Source organism: Podarcis raffonei, chromosome 3 (assembly GCF_027172205.1).
Source record: "Podarcis raffonei isolate rPodRaf1 chromosome 3, rPodRaf1.pri, whole genome shotgun sequence".
Taxonomy (NCBI): Eukaryota; Metazoa; Chordata; class Lepidosauria; order Squamata; family Lacertidae; genus Podarcis; species Podarcis raffonei.
The window spans coordinates 68,354,038-68,378,801 of NC_070604.1; the positions used below are offsets into that span (position 1 = coordinate 68,354,038).

The window sequence follows — 24,764 nt, forward strand, 5'->3', positions numbered from 1 at the left end:
GCTGCTTTTAAGTTATACAATTTAATAGACCACACCCTTGTTCCTGGGTATTTCGCCAGAGCATGGTCTTACTGGCTTTTCACACTATGGCCTGTCATATTTTATTGGTATGTGGTCTACTGGCCCAGGTCTGCCTGCCAATGATGGAATGGGATTTTGTTGTCAGACCAGCCTTTGTTTATTTTCTCTGGCTATCTGTCCAATTTGAAACCTAGTTCATTGTCCAGCTTACCTGCCACAAACTGTGGTCCAAAGCCTATTAGTCTTCTATCTGTCTCTCATCCCCCGCCCCACTCTGCCTTTTGTTTCTGAGAAGGACTTCTGATTTGGAGAATTTCTGATTTGGAGACAGATCCCCATTAGTTAAGTTTTGAACGTTCTTGGCACACTGAATCAGCCTGGCACAATCTATAACAGGCTTCCTCAAACTCGGCCCTCCAGATGTTTTGAAACTACAATTCCCATCATCCCTGACCACTGGGCCTGCTAGCTAGGGATCATGGGAGTTGTAGGCCAAAAACATCTGGAGGGCCAAGTCTGAGGAAGCCTGATCTATAAGCCTCACATGAACTGCAAATTCCAGTGATGGTTCAGTGATGGTTGATTGGTAATATAAGATGTCATCTACCTGTATTACAATCAAGTAATCAAATACATAATTAAGAGCTGGTTGGCAAACAATCTCAGGCTTGAAATAGCTATTTGTTATTTATTCAAATACAGTGTTAAAATGCTAGTTGTCATATGCTTATTTGTTGTGTAATCTATTTCTGAAAGTTTGGCAATGCCTCTCTTGCACCACAGTTTAGTTTCAAGCTCAGCCTCTGACTTTAGTTTGCTTTCTCCTCCCGCCCCCCTTAGATGGTATCCCAGCTTGAAAGCCAAATAGCTAAACTGACTGAGGCACTGGAGACTCAGGCTGTATCACACCAGGAAGTTTTGCAGAGGACCAGAAAAGCAGAAAACAAATCTGAGACACTTCACGATCAATTGATGTGTCTGGAAGCGGAGCTGGTATCTGGGGACGTGATACGAGATGCTTTGAAGCTCGAGAAACAAAAAGTAATAGCTTCTATTCATAGTATGTGCACAAGGGTAGCTAGAGAGAGAGAGCCCCAAATGCAACAGAATTCATGTTCCAATATGCTGGTTCGATCATATTATTATAAACATCTTCTGATGAATGAGTAAGTCTTTCAGTAAGCTTGACCATTTCCAGTCATCAGAATAACTCATGTAACTGACCACTGCTGCACAAGGTTCTTCGACTTTATTATATTGTACTTGCAGAGTACTGCCAGGAACCCCAAAGGATAACTTTTACATTTGCGCAGAGAAAAAGGAGTTAGTTTTGAGTTTCAAAGCTAGCTGAGAAAAGTGGCTGAGGTTTCATGGGGTGCTTGGGAGTTTAGATTAGCACTGCTTGCTGTCTGACTGTTTCCGTACCTACAACCTGCAATATCCTAGTAATGTAAAAGTTGTACACATTATTAAACCAAGAATCTTAAGGAGTTGGGCCTTAACCAAGAATCTTAAGGAGTTGGGATGGGGAAACCTGTGGCCCTCCAGATGTTGCTGGACCACAACGTTCACCATCCCTCACCGCTGGTGATGCTGGCTGTGGAGCATCTGGAGAGGTTCCCCATCCCTAATCTAAAGGAACCTAACTATGTAAAGCTCTCTAGGAACTGCCCAGAAGTTGGGAAACGGGAAAATTAAACAATATATTTAATATGAGATTGAAGAGTTACTGACAAACTACCTAAGCTAATTTTAGGAGCAAAGCTTGAAAAGAAATCCAGTGCATTTCTTATGATCTGCAAGAGGATGCAGTTTCCCATCTTGGTTAATTTGGCTCCAGAGATGTAGTCATAGTAGTCTGTTACAGCAAATACACAAAAGAGCTTTGTAGCACCTTAAAAGACTTACATTTATTTGGGGGGGGGGTTGCTTTTGGTACACACCAATGGCCTGCATTATTCTGAACAGCCCTTGTTGTTTGCTTTCTGATTTGAACATTAAAAATGTGCTATATACATGATTGGTGTGATAGCATAAATGGGAACAACGGGAAAATAAATTCAACTTCTGCGTTTAATAATTCTGATACGGTAGCTTAATCTAATATGTATCCCTGCAAGCTGTTCTTTGTTTCTGTTTCTTTGCAAAGCTGATCTTTCCTGCACATATTGCCTCTTAGCTAATTTGCTTTATAGGTCATGTTATGCAGGCTCCTTCCAGCTAACCTTGGCCCCAGTTTCAAAACCACCTACTGTGAGAAACACATATTTAGGACATGTTGCTTTTTAAATGACTTTCCTGGGGTTGAGAGAGAACTGTCTGCAGGAGGTCATTTTCTCATATGAATCAGGGGAGTGACAGCTTGGTCAAAATCCAACATTTTTTCCCACCTGCTAGATGATTCTGTGACTGTGGCTCTGGGAGGGAATGGGTCATTCAACTGGATGTTTGCTGAAGTAATATGACCCTGGTGGCTGAGTGTTTCGGGGAAGGCATGCTGATAAAAATCAATATGGAATTCAGGGGAAGTTATTGCTAGATCATCCGGTACACTTATTAAAGAAAAGTGGCTATGTTTATGTGACTGCTAACTAGCTTAAAATGCCAATTATGGCAAGTCCAATGAAACGTAAGAAACATTATTGAACCTACCCTGTGGTGTGAAGATGGCAAAGAAGCAGTTTTTCTCCACCACCATTGTATGTCCACGATGTCATCCAGCATAGCCTTTCTGAGTGGTTCAGGGCCTTTTGCCGCCTGGCCCAGTGGGAAGATAAGGAAGAACTGTAGCTCAGTGGTACGACATCTGCTTTGCATGCAGAAGGTCCCTGGTTCAATGCCGAACATCTCCAAATAGGACTGGGAACATCCCCCAGGTGAAACCCTGGAGAACTGCTGCCAGCTCAGAACTGCTGAGCTAGATGGACCAATAATCTGTCTTGATATAGTCTTCCTATACACAAGCAGACCCTGTTTTCCATCAAACCTTTATTGCATTAGCATACAGCCATAGCAAGATAAGACAAAAAAGCAAGAGAGAAATAACCTGATAAAACAGAATTCAGACGATATTACGGGCATTGTAACATTTAAATTACCCTAAAACAATAATATAAAAATTTAGTTGCCAGCACCGGGAATCTAAAATGCAGATGTATATAAAACATATAATGGCCCCAAAATAGGCTTGGCACATTTGGTTAAAAAGGTAATACAAAGAATTAAAACAGGTCCAGGTCTGGGACCCACTACCCAGTCAGTGTAGCCCTAAGTTTCAAAGCCTGCACTATAAAGATTGCCACCCCACGTGAAATTTGGGGATTTGCGTCCACAAGAAGGAATTTCAAACAGTCTTCCTTAGATGTGATGGTGGGCGGGATCAAGAGGAGGAGCTTAGTTCTTATTAGCTCATAAATAGGGCAGTAGAAAAAGAAGTGTATGAAGTCCTCTACTTCATTCATTGTGCATGGACAAAGACGCTGAGTAATGGGGGTCTTAAAGTAAATCCCCTGCAAGAAGGCCGTGGGTATAGAATGGAAACGGGCCATGGTAAACGCTCTTCTCAAATTGGGCTCCGTCAGGTCTATCAAGTAGTTGGCAAGTGATCTTACCACTTTCACTTTAGGGAGCCACTTGGAGAGGCGAGCTGTGGCGGACTGTGCCCGGTCCATGGCCTCGTCTCTTGTAAGAATCCAGGCCCGGATATTGTGATGGTCCCAAGATGACAGCGTGTCAAGATCTGGGAGGGAGTAGCGTGCCGTGATAATCTCCATGGCCTTGGACCATTTGTTGTTAAAAGCACAAGTTAAAAAGGCTTGCCTGGCTAGTAGGGAGCCTGGGGCTTTGATTAATTTACAATAAAAACTAATTATTCTAATGTGGGCTCTCGCAACAATAGAGGGGAGGCCCAGTTCTGTTCTTAACTGTGCAGCAACCGAGCCCCTGGGGAGGCCCAGTAACTTTCGTGCAAAAGAGTTTTGTAGAATCTCGAGCCGTTGTAGTGTTTTTAAATTCCACCCCCAGATTTCAACCCCATACAGTAACACCTGTTTTGTGCACACAAACCCTGCCTGAATTCCACCAGTTATGTATAGAAATAATTACATTATCAAAGTACCTACTAGGGAAAAAGAAAGCACTTTTCCTTTTTGAATGTATTTTTGTTGCCTCTTTTCATTTATTTCTGCATTTCTTCCCATTCTCTGAAGTATCTTAAATTCCTGGATCAACTTTCTGAAAAGATGAATCTTGACAGAATGGCAGTGGATATTGGATTTGATATGAGGTTGGATGCAGTATTGGCTCGTGCAGACCAATTGATCAAACTGGAAGGAGGCATGTTAACTGAGAATAAGATCATGGCTCGCAGTCTACAAAGAAAGGTAGGAAAAGTGGAGCAAGATTTGAGAATACCACCTTTCAAAACATAATAAAGTGCAGCGCCTGATTATTTAGACCCGCATGGGGTAGTCACTCTAGCAGTTAGTGTCAGATCAGTATCAGAGAGATTTGTTGTGAGTATAAAAATGGGGGAGAGTGACAACCATGTATGCTGCCTTGAGCTTTTTGGCAAAATCCTCCCCATCACTTTTGACAGACCTTTGAGCAGAAGCAAAAGACAGAAATTTGGGATAGGAGGTTACAGTTCTTAGAGATTCCGGGTAGTGGGAACATCATTACTAGGACCATGTATGACAAAAAATATGGTTTCCTCTATGAGTAGTCTATGGGGTCAGTCATCTCTTTTGTAGTGTCCAGGTAAGAATTCTTCATCACTACACAGTGTCATTTCCAATTGCTTTTGTGGCCCCATTTCTCAACCATACAACAGCCATTCTGTTGAGTGATTTGCTGCCTAAATGCAGCTTAGTTTTAAAAGCAATCTCCGCCCCCCGAGAAGAACAGAAAGACGCAAACCCTCAGAAAACATCCTAAAACAGTAACACATTCCACTCAGTCACCCAAATCTCCACTGCCCCCAAGTCAGTGTCCACCTCCTGATCTGCCCTTCAAAGATCCCACTAACATTTGCAAAAAATGTTAGCATTCATGTTTTCTGCAAGTGGCAAATAAATAAATATTCACCATTACATTTCACGGTGAAGTGTGATTTTGTGGCGTGTGTATGTGTGTTCACTGCTTTTTAACTTTTCAATGTAGTTGAGAACTCAGAAAGAGCAGCTTGACAGCAAAGAGCTACACATGAAACTTTTGCGCCAGAAGATAGCACAGCTAGAAGAAGAGAAGCAAGTGCGCACAGCCCTGGCTGTGGAAAGAGATGATGCCAACCTGATGGTCAGAAAGCTACAAAAAAAGGTGGACAGATTACAGAATGAACTTGCCCTAGCAAGAGAAACAAATACAGACCTGAAAGCTAAACTGGCTGACACCAACGAACTGAAGGTGGGGGAATATGATACCTATTTCTTTTAAGCCATGCCCAAAAGGTGTACAAATGCCAGTGGATAGTTTAAATTTTACATATGTGTATCCAAAACTGTCCAGCTTATGCTGAGTACTTGACAAAATAGAGCAATTTAGAAATGCTGAGAAATTTGTGTTCTTCAGAATCTGGGACTTCTGCGTAATGTCTTAGTAGCTAATAACACAAGCCTATGCAAGTCTACTCAGCACCACTTGTTTCCGGGTAAATGTAGGCAAGGGCCTTGGCGGTAGAGCACACACCCTGTGTAACAATTCCCCGGATTAATTGGTGGCTTCTCCCCCTCTCCGCATCTGATTACTAATAAATAAATATTTTAGCTACTTTTTATCATATTAAAATGTTCTCCCTGTGCTGCTCTTCCAGCTGCTACCATTCTGATGGCAGAATAATTAGCCCCCCCCCTTTTTTACAACTCCAAAGATTCATTTTCAGCCCCACGTTAAGGGGAGTGGAGTTTAACTTTCCCTTTCCAGCCAAAGCTGCAATTTATTCGGGGGGGGGGAGATATACAATGTCTTATTCAACAAGGCAAATAGCCATTTGGGGTAGCAGGATTTAGATCAATAAAACAGCATGAGGGCATGCAAAAGGTTAACCAGACCATCCTCTGCACCCCAGCAATCAAAACTGGCTGCTTTTACATAAAAAATGTAAACCTCAAGAGATCTCAGCAGGGATCTCTCACATCTTATGTAGTTTAGCTTTATACCTCCTTGCGCTAGATAGCCTACTGTTTACACCCCTCCTGAGGCAACTCTGGAATTTTTTCATAGATCAGGACACTGGAGCAGGACAGAACCATAGAAGATCTAAGCAAGTCCCAAGAGAAACTGGAAAAGATGAAGGCAAAGGCTGAGAAGCAGCTGACCTCTGTCAAATCAGAGTTGCATGATGTAGAGCGTGAAGCAAAGGAAGATAAAGAGAAGGCCAAAAGCAAACTGGAATCTGTTACCAGTGAACTGGGAACACTTAAATCTACTCTACAGGCAGTGATGAAAAGAGAGAAACAGGTATGTAACAATATGACTGACAAGCAGCTCTTGGCATTTAGAAACTTAGTATCTGAAGCAATTTCGGGTGTGTACTTTAAATGTCATATTCCTTTTTGTTGGTGTGAGTTTAAAAAATACTCTTTAGTTTGCAAAAAGTTAAACTCCATAAGTGAAAGAAAACTTCTTTTTTTACTATTGTATTATTTATTCTATTTCAAGGTTGTTGTTGTTGTTTAGTTGTTTAGTCGTGTCCGACTCTTCGTGACCCCATGGACCAGAGCACGCTAGGCACTCCTGTCTTCCACTGCCTCCCGCAGTTTGGTCAAATTCATGTTCGTAGCTTCAAGAACACTGTCCAACCATCTCGTCCTCTGTCGTCCCCTTTTCCTTGTGCCCTCCATCTTTCCCAACATCAGGGTCTTTTCCAGGGAGTCTTCTCTTCTTATGAGGTGGCCAAAGTATTGGAGCGTCAGCTTCAGGATCTGTCCTTCCAGTGAGCACTCAGGGCTGATTTCCTTAAGTATGGATAGGTTTGATCTTCTTGCAGTCCATGGGACTCTCAAGAATCTCCTCCAGCACCATAATTCAAAAGCATCAATTCTTCAGTGATCAGCCTTTTTTTAAGGTCCAGCTCTCACTTCAATACATCACTACATTTCAAGGTAAAGGTAAAGGGACCCCTGACCAGTTCAAGTCCATTAAGGTAGCCAGTGCCAAAAATAATTTGCCAGTCCAACTCTTTTTGCCCTATCTCTCACACTCAAAAGCACCCTGAGCTGTGTAGATCACAAATTTGTGGGCTGGATGCTGTATAATATGTCTTAAAGGCTTCTGTATATAAAATACATAATTGGCACCCTACTTCCAAACTTCATTGAGTCAGTATATTGGTAATTATACTGAGGGCACTGGCTACAAATATAAAAGCACTGACTACTCTTTAGGGGTTTACGTGTAAAAAGGGTTTTTCATTAGACCTCTCAGGGGAGTAGTTGGCAATCAGGCAACATAGTGATCAGTGTATTGGCTGTGTTGGTTCCATGTGAAAAAAATGAGCATTCACTTCTTCCTGTTCTTCAGCCAGAGCTGTTTATTTCCCCAACTAATGTTGCTCTCCATAATCTAGGTCTAGAATAGATTCTTTCGTTCCACCTCAAATGGTCACAGAGTAGATGTAAGCACCTCACCTTTCTTCCCTCCAAGCTGTCCAGAGCTTGTTGGACTACAGCTCCCTTCAGTCCTGACCATTGGCCATGCTGGGTGGGGCTGATGGGAGTTGGAGTCCAATGACAATTGAAGGGATTACAAGGTAGCCTCTTCTGCTTTGAAAATTCTAGCTTTGAAGAAGCCTCTTCCCAGGGCCCACAAAATATTGGACAGACCTTCCTTACACCTTCAGAGTGGCTTCTGAATTTTATACGAAAGCTTTGAGATTAAACTGCCCACACAGTATAGCACAGCACTCATAGAATAGAAGTGGTTGCCCTTTTCCATGAATAAAAGTAGTTGATTTATAGAAAGCACTTCATTTGATAATAGCACTGCTCTTGGGCAGATTTCTGACAGCTTGTCTTTATTCTCAAAACAAGGATAATGCAATCTGTTGCATCAAATGCCACCTATTCTAATAACACCAGATTAAAGAGCACAAACAATTGTAAGCATTTGGAAAAAGACCTTTTTGGACACAATGAACCACAAAGATCTGAATATATTTTGACATTGATTCAAGTCATGCAATGAAGTGTGTAATATTTAACGTGTGGTTGCAGTATAAAATAAACAGAACTTCAGATTCTTCCTCAACTGCTTTGACTAAAAGTTATTGAATTTTCAAGTTGGATATTTTGCAGAAGACAATCGCTTCCAGCTTTTTTCCTGGAACTGAGCAGGAAAGGAAACTTAAGCTGAATATTTATCCATCCATCTTTCTTTCTGACTACTCAATACTTTTCATGGAGGTGGTAAACCCTGAAGCTGGGTTTTATCATTTCAGATAAAAGCCAAGGACTCATATGACTGACTGTTCTTTCATACAAAAAAAAAAAAAAAATCCTTTCTGCACAGAGAGCTAGAGGTCAAGGATCTAGCCTTATTGAGTCATGCTAGATTTCCAAATGCATTTTTTTTCTGTGGAGATGTGCATTTCTGCTGAGGTGAGCTCACCCACACTGGACATCTTCAGGCAGAGGCTAGACAGCCACCTGTTGGGTATACTCTAGTTCTGCATCATTTAGGCACTTAGACTAGATGGGTTTTACAAGTCCCTCTCCAACTTTGTATTGTTTTATGTGAGTACCTACATGCATGAAGTGGCATAGACCAAGCCCATAAATTCAACATGTACAGTGGTACCTTGGGTTACATTCGCTTCAGGTTACAGACTCCACTAACCCAGAAATAGTGCCCCGGGTTAAGAACTTTGCTTCAGGATGAGAACAGAAATCGCGCAGCGGCAGCAGCGGGAGGCCCCATTAGCTAAAGTGGTACCTCAGGTTAAGAACAATTTCAGGTTAAGAACGGACCTCCAGAATGCATTAAGTTCTTAACCAGAGGTACCACTGTATGTGAAAGTCAGGTCAATAATGCCTCATTATAATTTATTTTAATTTATAATCTTTATTCAGTATTATGTAACAAAGAAAGAGAGCCACTGCATCACACTCAACAGACAGATATGCATATACACCACCCATCCACACACACGCATGTCCCATCCAGAGAGAGAGAGAGAGAGAGAGAGAGAGAGAGAGAGAGAGACAGCAAAGGGAGGACGAGGGTGGAAAGTCAAGGGCCATTGCTGTAGCCTCCAAGTCTGGCAAACCACCTTGGACGGTGATACTCAAGTACATTGCTAAACGCCATTGGCTCTGACTCCACCCAGTTCTGGCTTTGACTTCACTCACCATCCGCATGAAGCATCTTCCAATAAATACTCTCACCCAAGGGAGTACGACCATCAACAGAGAAAAGATTCCCCATCCTTGCAAAGAGTCCCTGCCAAATTCTAACACCCCACTTTGGTGTGTTTTTTAAAGGACATGTAAAGCTTTTTAGTGACATTGGGTTCATTTCTTGGTGTGATTTTATACTAGAAAGGCAATTATTTTCTGTTTCATAGTTTGCATTCTATGCATTTTATAAATTATTGTAAGCTCTCTTTTTTATGATGATAATCATTGTTTTCATTAAAATTTCTATGGCTACCCATCTATAAAATTCTCTGCAAAAGTAAGCATTATACAACATTAGAAATGCAAAATATAATAACTAAAACAACCCCCCCAACAAAAATACCAATATAAAACCTTTCTCCTAGCACAGACAGAACAAAACAATTTGGAACTCAGCATAAAGCCACAGGAAGAGAACAACTTATTTGTAGTAGCACCCTTGTTGCAGACATATTGTATGTTCCTAGGATAGAATCATAGAATTATGCAGCTGGTTATTCCTGCCTAAGTGCAGAAGCTTATATTTGTCCCTGTTAAAATTGGTTTTGATAGTTTTGGCCCAGTTCTCCAATTTGTTAAGGTCATCTTGAATCCCAATTCTGTCTTCTGCAACTTTAGTTACCTTTCCAGCTTGGTGTCATGTGTAAATTTGATGAACCTCTGCTCAATTCCTTCACCCAAGGCATTTATAAAGACTTTGAACAACAAGGGGCCTAGGATACAACCCTGTGGCACTTTCTAGGATATACTGTGATGACAAGTGCTGGAGATGTAATGGTCAATGTGCAAAATGTACACACACACACACACACACACACACACACACACACTGTCCAGTAATTCAGACATGTTGGTTTACCATTCAAAATTATTATTTTAGAAAAGAATGGATATTTGTTATTAAATTACTCAAAAATATTGTTACTGAATTATCTACAAGATACAGTCCCAGAGTTAGCCCTGGAAATAGGTTTAAATCTTTTTAAAAATGCCCAAAGACAAAGTGTGGAAAGCATCATCATTTTTATCTTGGCTTGAGAGGATTTGGAACATAATAATAGTAATCAATTTTACATTTTATATAAGAGAAAAAAGCCAACAAACAACTAAATTTATAGAACTTTGTCCAGCACTTACCTATTACGTTTTGCAATGATAAGGCTGAGGACAATATATAATCCATAGAATTTATTTACATTCTTATAATTTTGTAATATGATCTTGGTTATATTCATTTACGTTCATTTACATTTTCGTTATGCAATGTGTTATTTTTTGTTAGGATTAATATTGAAAACAAAAGCCTTTTCAGACAAACAAAGCAATAGCAATAGGAATAAAACAGCAGCATAAAACATTCAAACTTAAATTGGTATAAAACCCCAAGCATATTAATAGGGCAGCAAACAAGCAAAACCATCTTCCTCTGGCCCCAAAATAACAACAGACACCAGGAACACTCCCTGGATTCCTTGGCAGGGTGCCTTACCCCAAAGGCTCTCTGCCTTCCCACCACCCACCTTAGCATAAATGGCGTGAGAATTGAAGAAGATCTTTAGATGCTTATGGCATGGACAAATTGGTATGGGAGGAGGAGACATGAGATATAATTTAATCTCTCCCCCCCCCCTTTTGTTTTTACAGCTGGCGGACTTCAGAGAAGTTGTTTCCCGAATGCTGGGTCTCAATATTGCCACCATTGCTCTTCCCGACTATGAAATAATTACTCGTCTAGAGGGGCTGATCCATTCCCATCCACATCACTTTGTTCCCTGTGTCTGCTTCAAAGATATGTCAGTGAGGCAAGATGGAGCATTGCAGCTTCTCCACTGAACACGTTCCCTTTGCAACAGTAACGAGGACTGAGTAGAATTCCTGTCCTGGTGGTCCTCTTCTCTTTGCTAGTATAAATGTTCCAGGATTTGACACTGAATGTTGGTGATAAAATTATAGAGGGCCTACAGTGAGAGTGCTTTTTTAAAAAAATGTAAATGTCTGTAATACGTTTCAGAAGATCGATCAACACCCATGAAGTTCAATAGCCGTGAAGTATCTTAATAAACAGCATTCTGTTACAGCTGAACATCTATCAAAAATGGAAAGAACATTATTACAGTTGTCATCCATTAGTGAGACCTTGCTCATGGACACTGCCTGAGCCCAATTTTGATCAGTTCATCTGTTGCAGGTCACTCCACCACAGAGGGTCCCCTTATTTTAGGGGCCATAGAAGTTCCTTTCCACCAACCCTGTTCCATGAGTCCTTTTTGGGATCCACGTTTATGTGTCAATGCACTTGTTTTGCAAAACGAAAGATAAGAGTATTCCACAAGTCATTAATGTTCTTTTGCCTGGGCACAATAATCAGTTCAGCACTTTCACACCAAGGCATCCCAGTTTGCATTCTTTCCAGTCTTTCTTTTTATAGCTGTTCTCCACTACAGTACTTTTGTTTTTTTCTACTCAAGCTGCCACATTACAACTGTCTTTAGTTAACAGATGAAGAACATCCTAAAAACTGTGCCAAAGATTTTTAAAATTTTTAAAGAGAGCTCTTCAACAGGATTTTTGATTCCCCTCTTACGTATCACTCATTTATATTTCTTACGACAGGTTACCAGTTTTAAAAATTGAGAGCAAATGGGAATAACATGACAGATTAGTTGCAGCTGCGGAATTCCTTGGACAAAAAATAGAACAAAAAAAGATGAATCCAAGAGCTCCACCTCATTCAACTATTAATGCTTACAAGAAATGCTGCAAAAGAACACTCTGTTGCACTGTTCACAGATGGACACAGATGTGCAAGTTACAATCCCAGCCCCACTTTATGCAACCCCTGCTGCTTTCTGAAGCTGCCCAATTCTGCCTTCCCGTTAGAATTTCTCTCTTCCCATTTCTGCTTTTCCCTTTCTTACCCCTCCAGTTTGTGTGCATACAGTACAGTAAAGTCAGAAAGGAGTTACTTTCACTTGCTTTCCAGAACAGCAGCTGTATTGGTCTACAGTGCTGAAAATGAATAAATCCATATTTGACAATAACCCCATCATATCTGGTGGGACTTTTGTCTGAGTAGACCCGCATAAAATTTGGGAGTTAAAAATTTGGGTAGTCATGGTGAAAATTGAAACGGGGCGTTATTTGTTCTGGATTAGTTAATCTGGAACACTTTTCTGTCTGGCGCCACCCATAAATAGTTCTAGTTTTGCTGTCATGTAGCCACAGACAGATGATGCCAGGGTTTTTTTTGTCCAGCTCTGTTACAGAACTTTGATGATGATGCTCCATATTAATTCTTAAGATTTACCACCTCTTCCATAATGCATATAGTTGAAAAAGCGAAAAGGAAATAGAACAAATATAACCATTTAAGTACTCTATGATGAATCTGTTTTGCATTAAGTAATGCCTAATTAACACCATGTGGTTCTAATTTGTTTTCAGTAATTGACCTAGCAATTTTAAGTTTCGGTGCAACTTAGATGTTGGTGCAGCAGTTTAGAAATTTACCAAGTCAGCTGTTCTATTATGGTTTCTTGACGTTCATGTATTCAGATGTGACTGGCTGTGAAACTGGGAAAGAGAACAGAGGGGGATGCAGCTTTTTTTGCTTTGAGTCCTGGAGGACCTGCGACCTGCTTTACAGGCCTTTCCCACCTGGCCTGGCAGGTTCTGCTGCTGTTTTTATTGCCCTGTTTAAAGTGTTTTGAATTGTTTTTAACTGCTTTTAACGTGTGTGCTTTAAAATTTGGGGGTTGTTTTTAAATGAAGGGACATAGGATGTACCTGGGAGAGAGGAGCTAGGGAGAGCAGGGGCCACCCTAATTTCAGTGGTTCTCGACAAGGAGAGGTATGGAAGCACAAGCCAGGAAAGGGGCATATGGCAAAAGCAATTAGTGACTGTGCCATATGCTAGCCCTTCCTCCAACCTGGAGAATTGTGGTTGTCTATCAGCCAGCCCTTGAGTCTGTGGCTGTTGCTGCTGGATGCCAGGTTGGTTCTGAGTAAAGCCTTCCTCATCCATGATCCGATTATGAGTGAGGAGGCCGAACTGGTCTGTATCACTGAGACCTGGGTGGGTGAGCAGGGTAGAGTTGGTCTCACGCAGCTGTGCCCACCTTGGTTCTCCGTGCAGCATCAGGGCAGAGGGGGGTTGGAGAGGAGGAGTTGCTGTAGTCTGTAGAAATTCCATTTCTTTGTCCAGTTGGGAAGTGATCTACAGTGTGCGTCCCTAGCAATGGGCAGTGGTGACAGTTTAGGGATTCTGCTGGTTTACCGCCCACCTCCCTGCCCAGCGGTCTCCCTGCTTGAGCTGGCAGAACTGGTCTCAGAAGCGGTGTTGAGGACTCCCAGACTGCTGGCTTTGGGAGGCTTTAACATCCTGACTCTGACTCTGGGGTGACTCATGGCTGCCATGACAACAGTGGGGCTGTCTCAACATGTCACCGGCCCAACACATATGGCAGACCACACTCTGGAACTTGTTTTCTCAACTGGGAAGGAAAAGGGTGGTCTGAAAGTGGGGGATATTGACATCAGTCCCTTGTCATGATCAGATCACTTCATGTTGAGATTTAGGCTTTCAGCACATTTCCCCCTCTACAGAGGTGGGGGACCCATGAGGATGGTCCACTCTCAGAGGCTGATGGATCCAATGAGATTCCAGATAGCTCTGGGGGTTTTCCAGCTGATACGACTTGCGCTGCTGATGAAACCTTGTCTGACCTCTGGGACATCTGAATGGTTCAGGCCATTGACATGATTGCCCCATAGTGCCCTCTCCTGCTTCATGGAACCTGCTTGGCTCCCTGGTGTACTCCAGAGCTTAGAGTGAGGAAACAAACAATCGAACACTGGTGAGGTGTCATCACCATGCCTGCCTAGTGGGAGTGAATTGAATCCTCATTGTGCCAACTGGCAGAGCTTTTCCAGGTAGTGCAAGACTTCTTAAGAGTTTGGGCAGAAGGAAGCAGCAGAACCGCTATGACTTGTATGCAAAGCAGTTTGAGGATAAAATCGCTTGAATCCATTGGGATCTTGACTCTGCTGTTACAGCAGATGAATATCAAAGAGTGTCCAGAGCACTTTCTAGTCTGGTTGTGTTGGATGAGTTTCAGTAAGGCTCAAGGATGTGGACAAACGTTCTTGGATCTGTCAGGGTCCACTTGTGCTCGGGACCATTGCCCTTTTAGGACCTGAATCAATGGATTCAAGTCAAAAGAAATGAAATTCTGCTTAAACATCAGTAAGTTTTCAGACAAGGAAGAGTTGTTTGACAGTGGAACAGACTCCCACAAGAAGTGGTAGACTCTCTTTCCTTGGAGGTTTTTAAGCAGAGGTTCATAGAATAACAGAACTGAATCACAGAAACTTTATTGGGCAAGGTTCTTGAGCAGGTGGCCGTGGATCATATCTAGGAGCTCTTGAAGGAAACTAATTTTCTAGATTGATTTCAATCTGGGTTTAGGGCCAGTTTTGGCACAAAAGCTGCTGTGGTCACTTTGTATGATAATCATTTTGTGACTCCTCTCATCTTCGATGCAGCTCCTCATGTCCCTTCTGAATCTACCCTAGAGGGTTGGGCAGATTTGGGGGGAGTGGGTACTGTCAGAAACTGCCTTTTCTGTTCTGTTGTCTGAGTAGATCGGATACCAGCTGCTAAGTATATATTTAATAGCTTTTCAAAACTTTCATAACTCAAGCTCCCAGTTCTTTCTTTCTTTTTCATAAAAACACACAGAGACACCTGGCTGTAATTTAATCAATGGAAACTGAAAGTGCACTCTGAGTTGTATTGGAGAACATTTGTAGAAAGGTGATCTATAAACCTTTTAAATAAATACCCTTCCAGCTGTGTAGCACACACTCTTGACTATACTCAGAAGTAAATCTGTTGATTTCATTGAACCTGCTTCCTAGCTAATGTGCCTTTGGCTTCAATCCTATGCAGTACACAATTACCTGAGAGTAAGTCCACTGAGATACCTGCTTTTTCCAATTAAATGTTCATAGGATTGCACATGCTTGAAATGCTTGAAAATACAAACTTGCAGAGGGCAGAAGGGAAGCGGGGGGGGGGAGATTGACCCCAATTATTTGGTAATGATAATTGGGGGATCAACCCCAATTATTTGGTAATGATAAAAAGAACAATTCTGTGTGTATGGATCCATAAACACAGGTAGTTGGGAAAGATTTTGTATTCGTGCACTGTAACTCAAAGACATCATAATCTGTGGCTACAACTCGGGAATAAAGAAGTTTTAATATTGACAATATTTGCTTTGCTTCTGTACTCGTTTAGTCAAAGCAAATAAAAATAAGTCCAATGTGAACAAAGTTCAGAGGGGTTATTGAACTATGCAATTAGTGTCTGCTGAAAGCAAAACTTAATCATCTTCTGAATTTTTAATGAGGAAATTTTACAGGGCAAATTTATATTTAAATCTAAATTTTTGTTTTTGATAATATCATACACAGCTGTCTTAATCTAGATATACTGAGAGCTTCCACAAAAATAGAAACTGTATATTTAGAAAGTAACGCACCATAAAATCTTATACAATAATTTGTGGGTTTGGAAGAGAGAATACAGAATGAACCAACTGGTCTTTGTGAGAATTAAGACCTAAAAAAATCATGCTACATCTATGACATATATTGTTTATCATCATAAATGTATAGCAATTAATTTCCAGCTACTGAGGATGCTTCTAGGTGGTAGGTTAATATGACATATGGATTGTTGAAGTAGCACAAATGGCATGGTGATGTAGAGAAATTCAGGTTTCGTGGACAGAGATTTTAAGGATTGTAGATCACCCAACAAAGGAAAGTGACCCCCACCCCATGACCTTACTGTCAACTTGTTGAGTGAGAGGCTAAGGATTTGTGTCATTAAAATCTTACCATGTACCTGTTGACAGCAGCCCATATGACAGCGTCTAGGAACTGGAGGAATAGATTGAAGTATACGGCAGATTGTCAACAGTATACGGCAAATTGTCCTAACAGAAAAGCTGAAAGCTGAAATGACAGTTCAGAGAATACAAAAATCAAGGGGCACATTTCACGAGGCTTTATTTGGCATGTGCAAATAGGCGAGGACCTGGAATAACTCTGCCAGACAGTGCAGAGAGCATTTATAGGTTAAAGTACATGGTGATTGTTTGCAAACTATTCCTATAAATACTTGCTTCATGCTCTTGGGGGAGGAGGAGGGAAAGGGGCATATTGTATTTGCTTAGGTTGTTTCAGAAAATATATATGAAACATCATAACAGGTGGTGGTTGTTTTTTAACATACTGGATTTTCCCTTAAAAGAATAAATTCAGATTAAAAGACAAAAGAAATAGATTGCCATTTGATGACAATGTCATGTGACTGCTGCAAGAAAACTTCCATGAATGAGGAACACTGATCATCACAATAAGCACCATCTGCAAACACCGTGAATCTATTTTAATTTGGTTAAGCTTTGGACTGTAGTCTCTAGTGATCACTATTTGAATTGACAGAAATGTCATTGCTATAGATTTACAGTAGAAACTTTCTGTTTTACTGTTTGCTTTTAAACAACTGTTCTGATCAGTATGTTAAAATAAATCTTTGGAGGTTTCCTGCTGCCTCTGCTTGTCTTTTATTTAACCTCATTTCAATTGGCTGGTATTACAATATGCTTCAAATATTCAGCTAGTAAAAATTATAGTAGCCATGTACACGGTTTGTGTGCATATAAAATAGATCTGTTTTGAGTTTACTTCATGCTGAGAAACATTTGTCAATTTTATGTTTGTAGAAATATAAGGAATCCCATAAAATCACAAGCAACATTTAAATGATTCCCACAGTCCTAAGGAGGGCATTATATTGGAGCATGCAATATTTAGACCTATTGGGGCTGGGGAGGACAGCTTGGCATCAACTTGAAATTAATTAGATAAATTACTAGTACATGCCTAACCATGTCTACTCAGAAGTAAGCCCTAATTCAGTGGTGCTTACTTACACCCTGGTAAGTTGGTTTAAGATTGCAGTCTAAATGCATTGTAACTCAGTTCTTTGCCTGTTTACTCAGAAGTAAGTTCCATTATATTAAGTGGTCCTATGTTAAATGTGCATACAATTGCAGTCTTAGCTTCCAGCATTAATAAAGACTTAATCAGATCGGAAAATTTAGAACCAATTCTTCACACATCACCAATCCTTCACACATCACTCCCTGCCCCATAGCTCAGTAGGTGAGCACATACGGTAGTTTTCTTGAAAAGGGTCCCGCATTCAATCTGCTGCATCTCTTTTGGAAGCAGAGCTGAAAGGACCAGTGTATATTTGTTTTCAAAATAAATAATAAATGAAACAAATGAGCTCTATTTTAGTTATAAAAACAAGTGGGGATCAAATGAATTGGTTCCAAATGAAAATACATTTGCTCTTTTAAAAATTTGTTTCACCCATTTCAATTGAAGCAGCCTTATAGGGGGAGAGGAAGAGAACAGGCTGTGCCTGTGCACCTTTTGAAATGGAAAAAGCCCGCCCCCATTTTATAGGCAAACTAACAGAGATGTGGCAGATCTGATGCCTTGAAGGAGTAGTTGGGTGTCTAAACATTAGAATAGAGACCGCTAAAGTTGCAGGCAGCCGAAGACTGTCTGGATCACACACTGAAATAAATGGAAGCCAACGCAAATGGAAGTTGAAGGAAAGAATAAGCTAGTTCTGCATCAGTCGTGAAACAAATGTAATTGTAGCAAATGAGTAAGAAATTAAGTGAAACTTTATTAAATAAACACTTGGAATTAATAACTAAACAACAAAAAAGAGTTCACACCTAGATGTCACTGTGCTATATGGACAAATGATCTGGCTCAATTTAAGATAAGAACCTTATCTTAAATCTTGCCCTAAGAGACAACAAGGGGGCTATAGGGGTATACATTTAGCCAAGCCCACTAAGGCTGCGTGATGACATTTGGCTCCTAGCATGATCCAAGTGAACTTCTGAAGGAGGAAGTACACTGGTTTCATAGGCTCAATATTGGTATTAGTGTTCCGGATTGGTGTAAAACAGTTTTCAGGTGTTCAATCCTGGCCTGGGAGGGTTGTGGACATTACTGGGCTTCACAGATTACAAGCTTTAAAGTGTGCACCTTAAAAAGTGAAGTGAATGCAACAGGTTGCTGCTTGAAAGGAGGGACATTCTCCTGTAGGGGGAACAGGGGGGGGGGAGAGGCTGTTTGGGTTGCCTCTGCCCATCTCCCCACTGGCAGGCAGTAAAATCTTTTTATAGAATACACGTGAGGCTAAGACAAGCTCATTTCCAGTTCCACTTCCTAACAGCCCCACCGCAGGTGGCTTTGCCGGCTGCTCTAGGCAAAAGAGAAAAGGCGGGAACGCCATTTTGGAATGGACTTTCTTCTTCCTTTGTCTCTTTCTTCCTGGCTCCTCTTTCTGCTCCCTTCCGTAACTCCTGCCAGGTTTCTACTCTCTCCTTCTCCGGGCGTCCGTTTCATGGCCTCCCCACCCCACACCGTGCTTACAGTCTTGGGAGGCCTTTTGTGTGGGGTGGGCAGCCTCGGGAAAGGGCTTCAGTGCAGTGGAAGGGGCTTTCCTCAGAGCCGTTTGAGAGATGGATCTCTCTGCAGGGGGACCCGGAGTCTCCCTGAATCCAGCAGCAGCAGCAGCGAGTCCCCCAGCCACGGAGCTTGTGAGGGACCAGCAGCTCCTGATTGCCTGGCCTGGCACAGGATCTGGGCCTACCTGCAGGCCTCAGCTCCACTCCACTTGCCACAGGCCTATCAGGGCGCCCTCACCCGGAGAAGGAACTTATTACGGTAAGTACCAATGTTTGCTTCTCCCTGGTTTGGTTGCGTCTCCCTGTCAAGAGTACTTGAATTTGTTGGCACAAGTTGTATGAAATGACTTTGGAGCAAGGGGGATGCAAATGGTGACTTTCAGTCAGCCACAGACAGCGTGGTTAATGGTTAGGGGAGATGGGTGCTGTAGTTCACAGCATCTCGATGCCATTTGAGTCAGAGAGTAGATGGGCCAACAAGTATCTTCAGGGGACTTTAGCAAGCAATATTGTTGTTGTTATTAAATTTATTATTATTTTTTGGTTTTTTTGGGCCACGGATGACTTAAAATGAATACTACAGGAGACCAAAAAATCAATATAAACAAATCATATGTAGTCTATGGTAAAGCAGTAAAAGTGTGGACTCGCTAAACTCAAACAAATGTTTGAATGTTTGAAGGGGTAGCCTTACTTTCAAAGAGATCTGGCTTTAAGCCGCTCTAGATTTTGAACCTCAAAGGATAGCTGTTTTTCACCCAGAAGGTACTAGGAATGGGAGGGGTCCTAATTGCTGGTAATTAACAGGCAGCCACTGCAAATCCTATACAGAAGTCATATTTTTTCTTATGCAAAACATTAATTATTGGGTTTTATCAGCACAAACAATGTTCAGCAAAGGCTTTCAAACTGCAGAAAACAAACAGCAGGCAAAAGAAAAAATGTCAGATTTCGTTGTCAGCTTTAAAGGTCACTGGATGATTCATAGGACAAGGGAAGACCGCTGCTGCATATTGCCTTTCAAAAAATGTCAGGCATACATATCTCCAAACTATTTGCGTGTCACAGTTGACCAGGGAGGAGTAGTCAGGTCCCAAAAAACCAATTACCAATGATGGACCTGGACAGCAGTTCCATTCTTCACGCCCACAATGCAGTGATGTCTCTTTTGATGAAGGGCTTCTGGATGGAAAGTAGCAAAGGAATTACCGTATCTCATCTGCTTCATGGTAGAATGGTAGCATTCAACCATGCTACCATCTCTACAGTGTGAGCAGGGACAGAGCAGGGACTACTATATGCTGCTATCTGGTAACTTTGCAGGCACTGTGTGGTAGAATGTCATGGGCAGTGATGGATTCCTAAGGCACCATGACTGAATCAGCCTTTTGGCCCTTGACCTATTTGGATATGAGAGAAAATGTAGGGTATTCATGGCAATTTTTCCAAGGGTCTAACAGCATGTTCTTGCTAAAAAATGTCTACCCAAAAATAAGTCCCTGTGAATCGAAGCACATGTATCTCACAGAGATATCTTTTCTTAATAGGACCTGAACCAAAGCTCTGGTGGAGCTTCACACATCCAGGACTCCCCTGTTGCATGTGGGAACATGCAGTGAACAGGAAACTCCCCTGTTCACATGTGGAAGTTGAATTCCTCATAGGATATATATAGCATTACCTGAGTCAGTGAAAAGAACAAAGCAGCCTATGTGTAGGTGGAGTTTTAGGTGCACCTAAAACCCACATGTGTTCATTGGGAACCCTGGATCATAGTACTGTAGTCAATAACCGTTACGTCTTCTATCACCTTATTGTCTATAAGGAGGGGGGAAATGCAGCCACTGATGTTCCAGGTTGAAGGATTCATGATTCTGCCTTTGTTTAGTTAAAAAAGGACAATATATGAAGAATATGGGTAGATTTAAATTTCAGAAGTAATTCTTTATAAATTGTGCATGCCTCATGTCCTTTACCCAAGCAACAGAGGTTATTTTGAGTTTGCCCAGTGAACTTGCTTTACTGTTCCCATGTGAAATTCTTGCTAAATTAATTTTATTTCAGTCCATTTGGAAATATATTTGAATATTCAACATTTTAGGGAATAATGATGACAGAAGAGTCTATCTGTTTATCTATCGTGTGTGTGTGTGTGTGTGTGTGTGTGTGTGTAAGTAAGAGAGAGAATCTAGACACACACAAATACACTGTGTGTCTGAGACTACCTATATGTTTAATTCAGTTCCACTGACTTTTCTAGAAGTACAAACAGCACACAAGGTATAATTATATATGGATCAGTTAATTTCCACAGAGTTAATGTAGCATGAAATGCATTGTTCATGGCTGATACAATTCCAGCAATGGATATAGATTGTATCTTTTGTAAGTGATTATAGGGATATTTCAATTTATGTCCTGCCCTGTTGGTGTGGGTAAGAAATTGAACATACAGTGCTTTACTTTCTTTCTGTCTCCACCACCAATGGCTATGGGTGAGAGCTGGGTAAAGGGTGGAGCATGGGAACAGATGGGAAATAGGAAACTCTGAAAGGGTGGCAGGTGCAAGAGTGGGGCAAAGGACTTTTCTTCACCCTTTGTACCCCATTTCTTTCACTCCACCTGTATGTTTGTGCAGCTCCCACTTGCTGATCTGTACTTCCATTTCTCTGAAGTGTGTCCAGTGTCTTTGAAATAAAATATTCCTAGTCAGCTTTGCAAAATGGTATGACTTGAATCTAAACTGCTCTTCCATAAGTGACAGGCATTTCTCAAATTCTGTTGATTCTGCCTCCAACTGCAGGTCCCACAACAACATTGCATGCCACTCCAGGTATGGCTTTTTTGGGGTGGAAGACAAGTGACTGTTGGCTGTAGTGAGAAGGGGTGGGCAGGAAGCACAAGGAGACTTCCATTTGCACTTCTTTGTATTCTTCTGTATAAGCCTTAAAGGCTTTGGAATGACTTTGCTGACAGAGTAAAAGCAAAGCTAATTATCTCTAGAGCACTTCAGAATCTAATTTTTCAGAAGTACCAGCTTGGGATTTTTAATTTTAAACCTATGATTTATGAGCTGGTGGCTGTTACACTGAAGTGCTTACACTTGATTAAAAGTGTCTTTATCGAAAATGATCCATCTGTTTCTTATGCACTTCAAAAAGAATTTCTCCCAAATGGCATTATATTCATTCTAGTTTATCTAAAAAAGGCTTTCCCAACCTTGGGATCCCAGATATTATTGGGCTACAGCTCCCATCATCCCTGAACCATTGGCCACGGTTGCTAGGGGTGATAGTGGTCAAGGTGTGTGTGTTTCATATGCATCCTTTGTAATGCTGTAATGTATTTATGTTTCTGTTTTTAAATGTGTTGTAAGACCTTTGGGTAACATGCAACTAATAAGTCAAATAAATAAATTATTCAACAATATATCGGGACCCCAGGCTGATCTTTCCTGTTTTAGAGATTAGAAGAATGAGAAATTTAATTCTTTTCAGAGGGGCATACAAACCATTGTTCTATATAGCCCAGAACTTGTTCCAGTGTATGAAGTGAAAGCGCATTAGGCCCCCACCTTGCTTGAAGTTAAACAATACTTACAAGGGTATTAATAAACCACCAATCCATAAAAATAAATAAATATATAAAGGCAGTCTACACCAAAATACAATCAAACCAGTACATCAAAATTGTGGGTGCCTGCCGGACATCTGTAGGAACAGTGTTCCGAAATGCAGATGCCGCTGGACTGAAACTTTGATTTGAATGCAAGCGAAATGACTGCAAGGCAGCTGCAGGACAGTCAGGATGATGATTGCAGCAATCTGGTTGGTGTGTAAGGGTCTTTCAGGTGACCTGGTCCTAGGCCAGCTAGGAGGTTGTTGCTGTTGTTACTGTTATTTTTTTGTAGCTTTATTTTGTATCCTATGATTTTTGAGGAGACTGTTCAGTTTGGTTGTGTAGCTTTTGATGTTTTGTTTATTGTTTATGACTACTTTTGTTATGTTTGTTATATATATTTGTAAGCCACCTTGAGCATGATTGATTGATTCACAGCCTTTAAGAAGCCCTTTGAAGTTTTAAAAAAACTTTTACAGCACTCAGATCAGCTGTACTTAATTTGTTATTAATGAACTATCTTTTTTCTTTCTTCTTCTTTGGCAACCACTTGTAGCTAAGTAAGATTGTCTTCCATGAATATGGTCTTAACAGTGAGTCCGTAAGTGACTGGAGGCCAATTCTAGATCCACACATCCTTCCATAGTGGGGACATAGGTTTCTGGGTGGGAGTTGATCACGGTGAGGGTTTGCCAAACGTGCTTTCCTCTTAGCTTGTTTCTCCCTTTTGTCCTGAGTTTGTGCTTTTTCAAAGTTCATGACGCCTTTGGTAGAGGCTATTCTCCAGCTGGAGTGCTCGCAGGCCAGTGATTCCCAGTTGTTGGTGTTTACATTTTATTTTTAAAGATTTGCCTTGAGAGTGTCTTTAGACCACTTTTGCTGTCCACTGGCATTGCACTTACCATTCTTAAATTGGGAATAGAGTAGTTGCTTTGGAAAATGACAATCAGGCATCTGAGCAACATGACCAGTTGGTCATGTAATGAACTATATACTCTGTAAAATGTACAGCATTAAGACTACACCGGGAAAACAGATAATGATTCTAAACCAGAGATACAGAAAAAGGAAGAGCAATTTTACTGGGTCATTCTTTTTGGGGGGAATGATCTGCTACACTAACTAGTTACTGGTACTGTACAAATAAAACAAATAGTTCAGATTGGGCCAACCTAATGCTTGGAGATCTCTGTGCCTGATTTTAAAACATCAGGTTGAGTCTGGTACAAGTAGCTCTGTAGGAGGTTTTCTTCAAAGGTTTGTGATATTTCTAAGAACAAATAGAGTTAGCACTGTGTGTGTGTGTGTGTGTGATTTTGGCATCCTGTTTCTAAAAAAATACCAGCTGTTACAAATAAGTTATTTTATTTTTCCCCCTTTGCTCTTTAATATTGTATCTGTTAGATATGCAACTCTTAACAATGCACAATAGCAACAGAATAGAAAAGGAGAGTGGGCTTTTCATTGAGATGCAGCAATAATACAGTTAATATATAGTAACATTTTTCATTTATATACAGTAGTATGTTACAAGAAACTAACATGAAAAATAAATGTGAGATTATGTAGCATTCTTACAGTTCTTACAACATTTTAAGTTGCAGTTGCATTTGATCCATTTGATCAGTCTTAAAGGGGGAATAGTTTATCTGGGTTTAGGAAATCATGATGTGTGAGTTGAAAATACTCAACATGCACATCAGAAGTCAAAGTGGAAAGTACTTGAATTATACACTGAATTAACAATTTGGGTTTTTCTCTTGTAAATGTTTTAAGTAAGCTGCCTTACTTATTCTATCAGGATGCTTCTTTTATTGATTCAAATGGCTGGAATATAATGCAGATTTAGAAATGGATGCTAGGATAATAGCATGTTTTTATTCCTGGCTGTAGTCTGCTTTTGATGTTTGTAATTCTGTGAATTATTGTTGATCTTCTTAAGTTGAAAGTATAAGAGATCCAAGTATGATCAAAAGCTGATATGATAGAATACATATATAGGATTTGATGTACTAGTTACCTGGAGATCTAAACAGAGGTGGTATGTCTGCTGATGTGTTGATGTTCTTAAGGGTAACATGCCTCTTTGTACCAGGGCATTCTCTAAACAATAAAGCAGGCAAGAAGTTAAATTACTTCTTAATACTTTATTTGTCCA

The 24,764-nt window shown here is 40.8% G+C and overlaps 2 protein-coding genes across 17 annotated transcripts in view; both read left to right on the forward strand.

Moving 5' to 3' along the window:
* LOC128410660 (damage-control phosphatase ARMT1-like) overlaps positions 1–11,490 on the forward strand; it is a 60,003-nt gene extending 48,513 nt beyond the window's left edge. For 15 of the 16 annotated variants that reach the window (XM_053382183.1, XM_053382186.1, XM_053382172.1 and 12 more), the window contains 5 exons: positions 862–1,062; positions 4,230–4,403; positions 5,182–5,424; positions 6,241–6,477; positions 11,058–11,490. In XM_053382183.1, coding sequence (XP_053238158.1) covers positions 862–1,062; positions 4,230–4,403; positions 5,182–5,424; positions 6,241–6,477; positions 11,058–11,246 — 1,044 coding nt within the window. In that variant the 3' untranslated portion in view covers positions 11,247–11,490. The remainder of the gene's footprint in view (positions 1–861; positions 1,063–4,229; positions 4,404–5,181; positions 5,425–6,240; positions 6,478–11,057) is intronic. The other variant, XM_053382177.1, reaches the window with a different exon arrangement.
* A 7,252-nt stretch (positions 11,491–18,742) lies between these two features.
* ESR1 (estrogen receptor 1) overlaps positions 18,743–24,764 on the forward strand; it is a 218,292-nt gene continuing 212,270 nt past the window's right edge. Inside the window, exon 1 of the mRNA XM_053382194.1 lies at positions 18,743–19,247. The gene's annotated coding sequence lies outside the window, so the exon portion shown is untranslated. The remainder of the gene's footprint in view (positions 19,248–24,764) is intronic.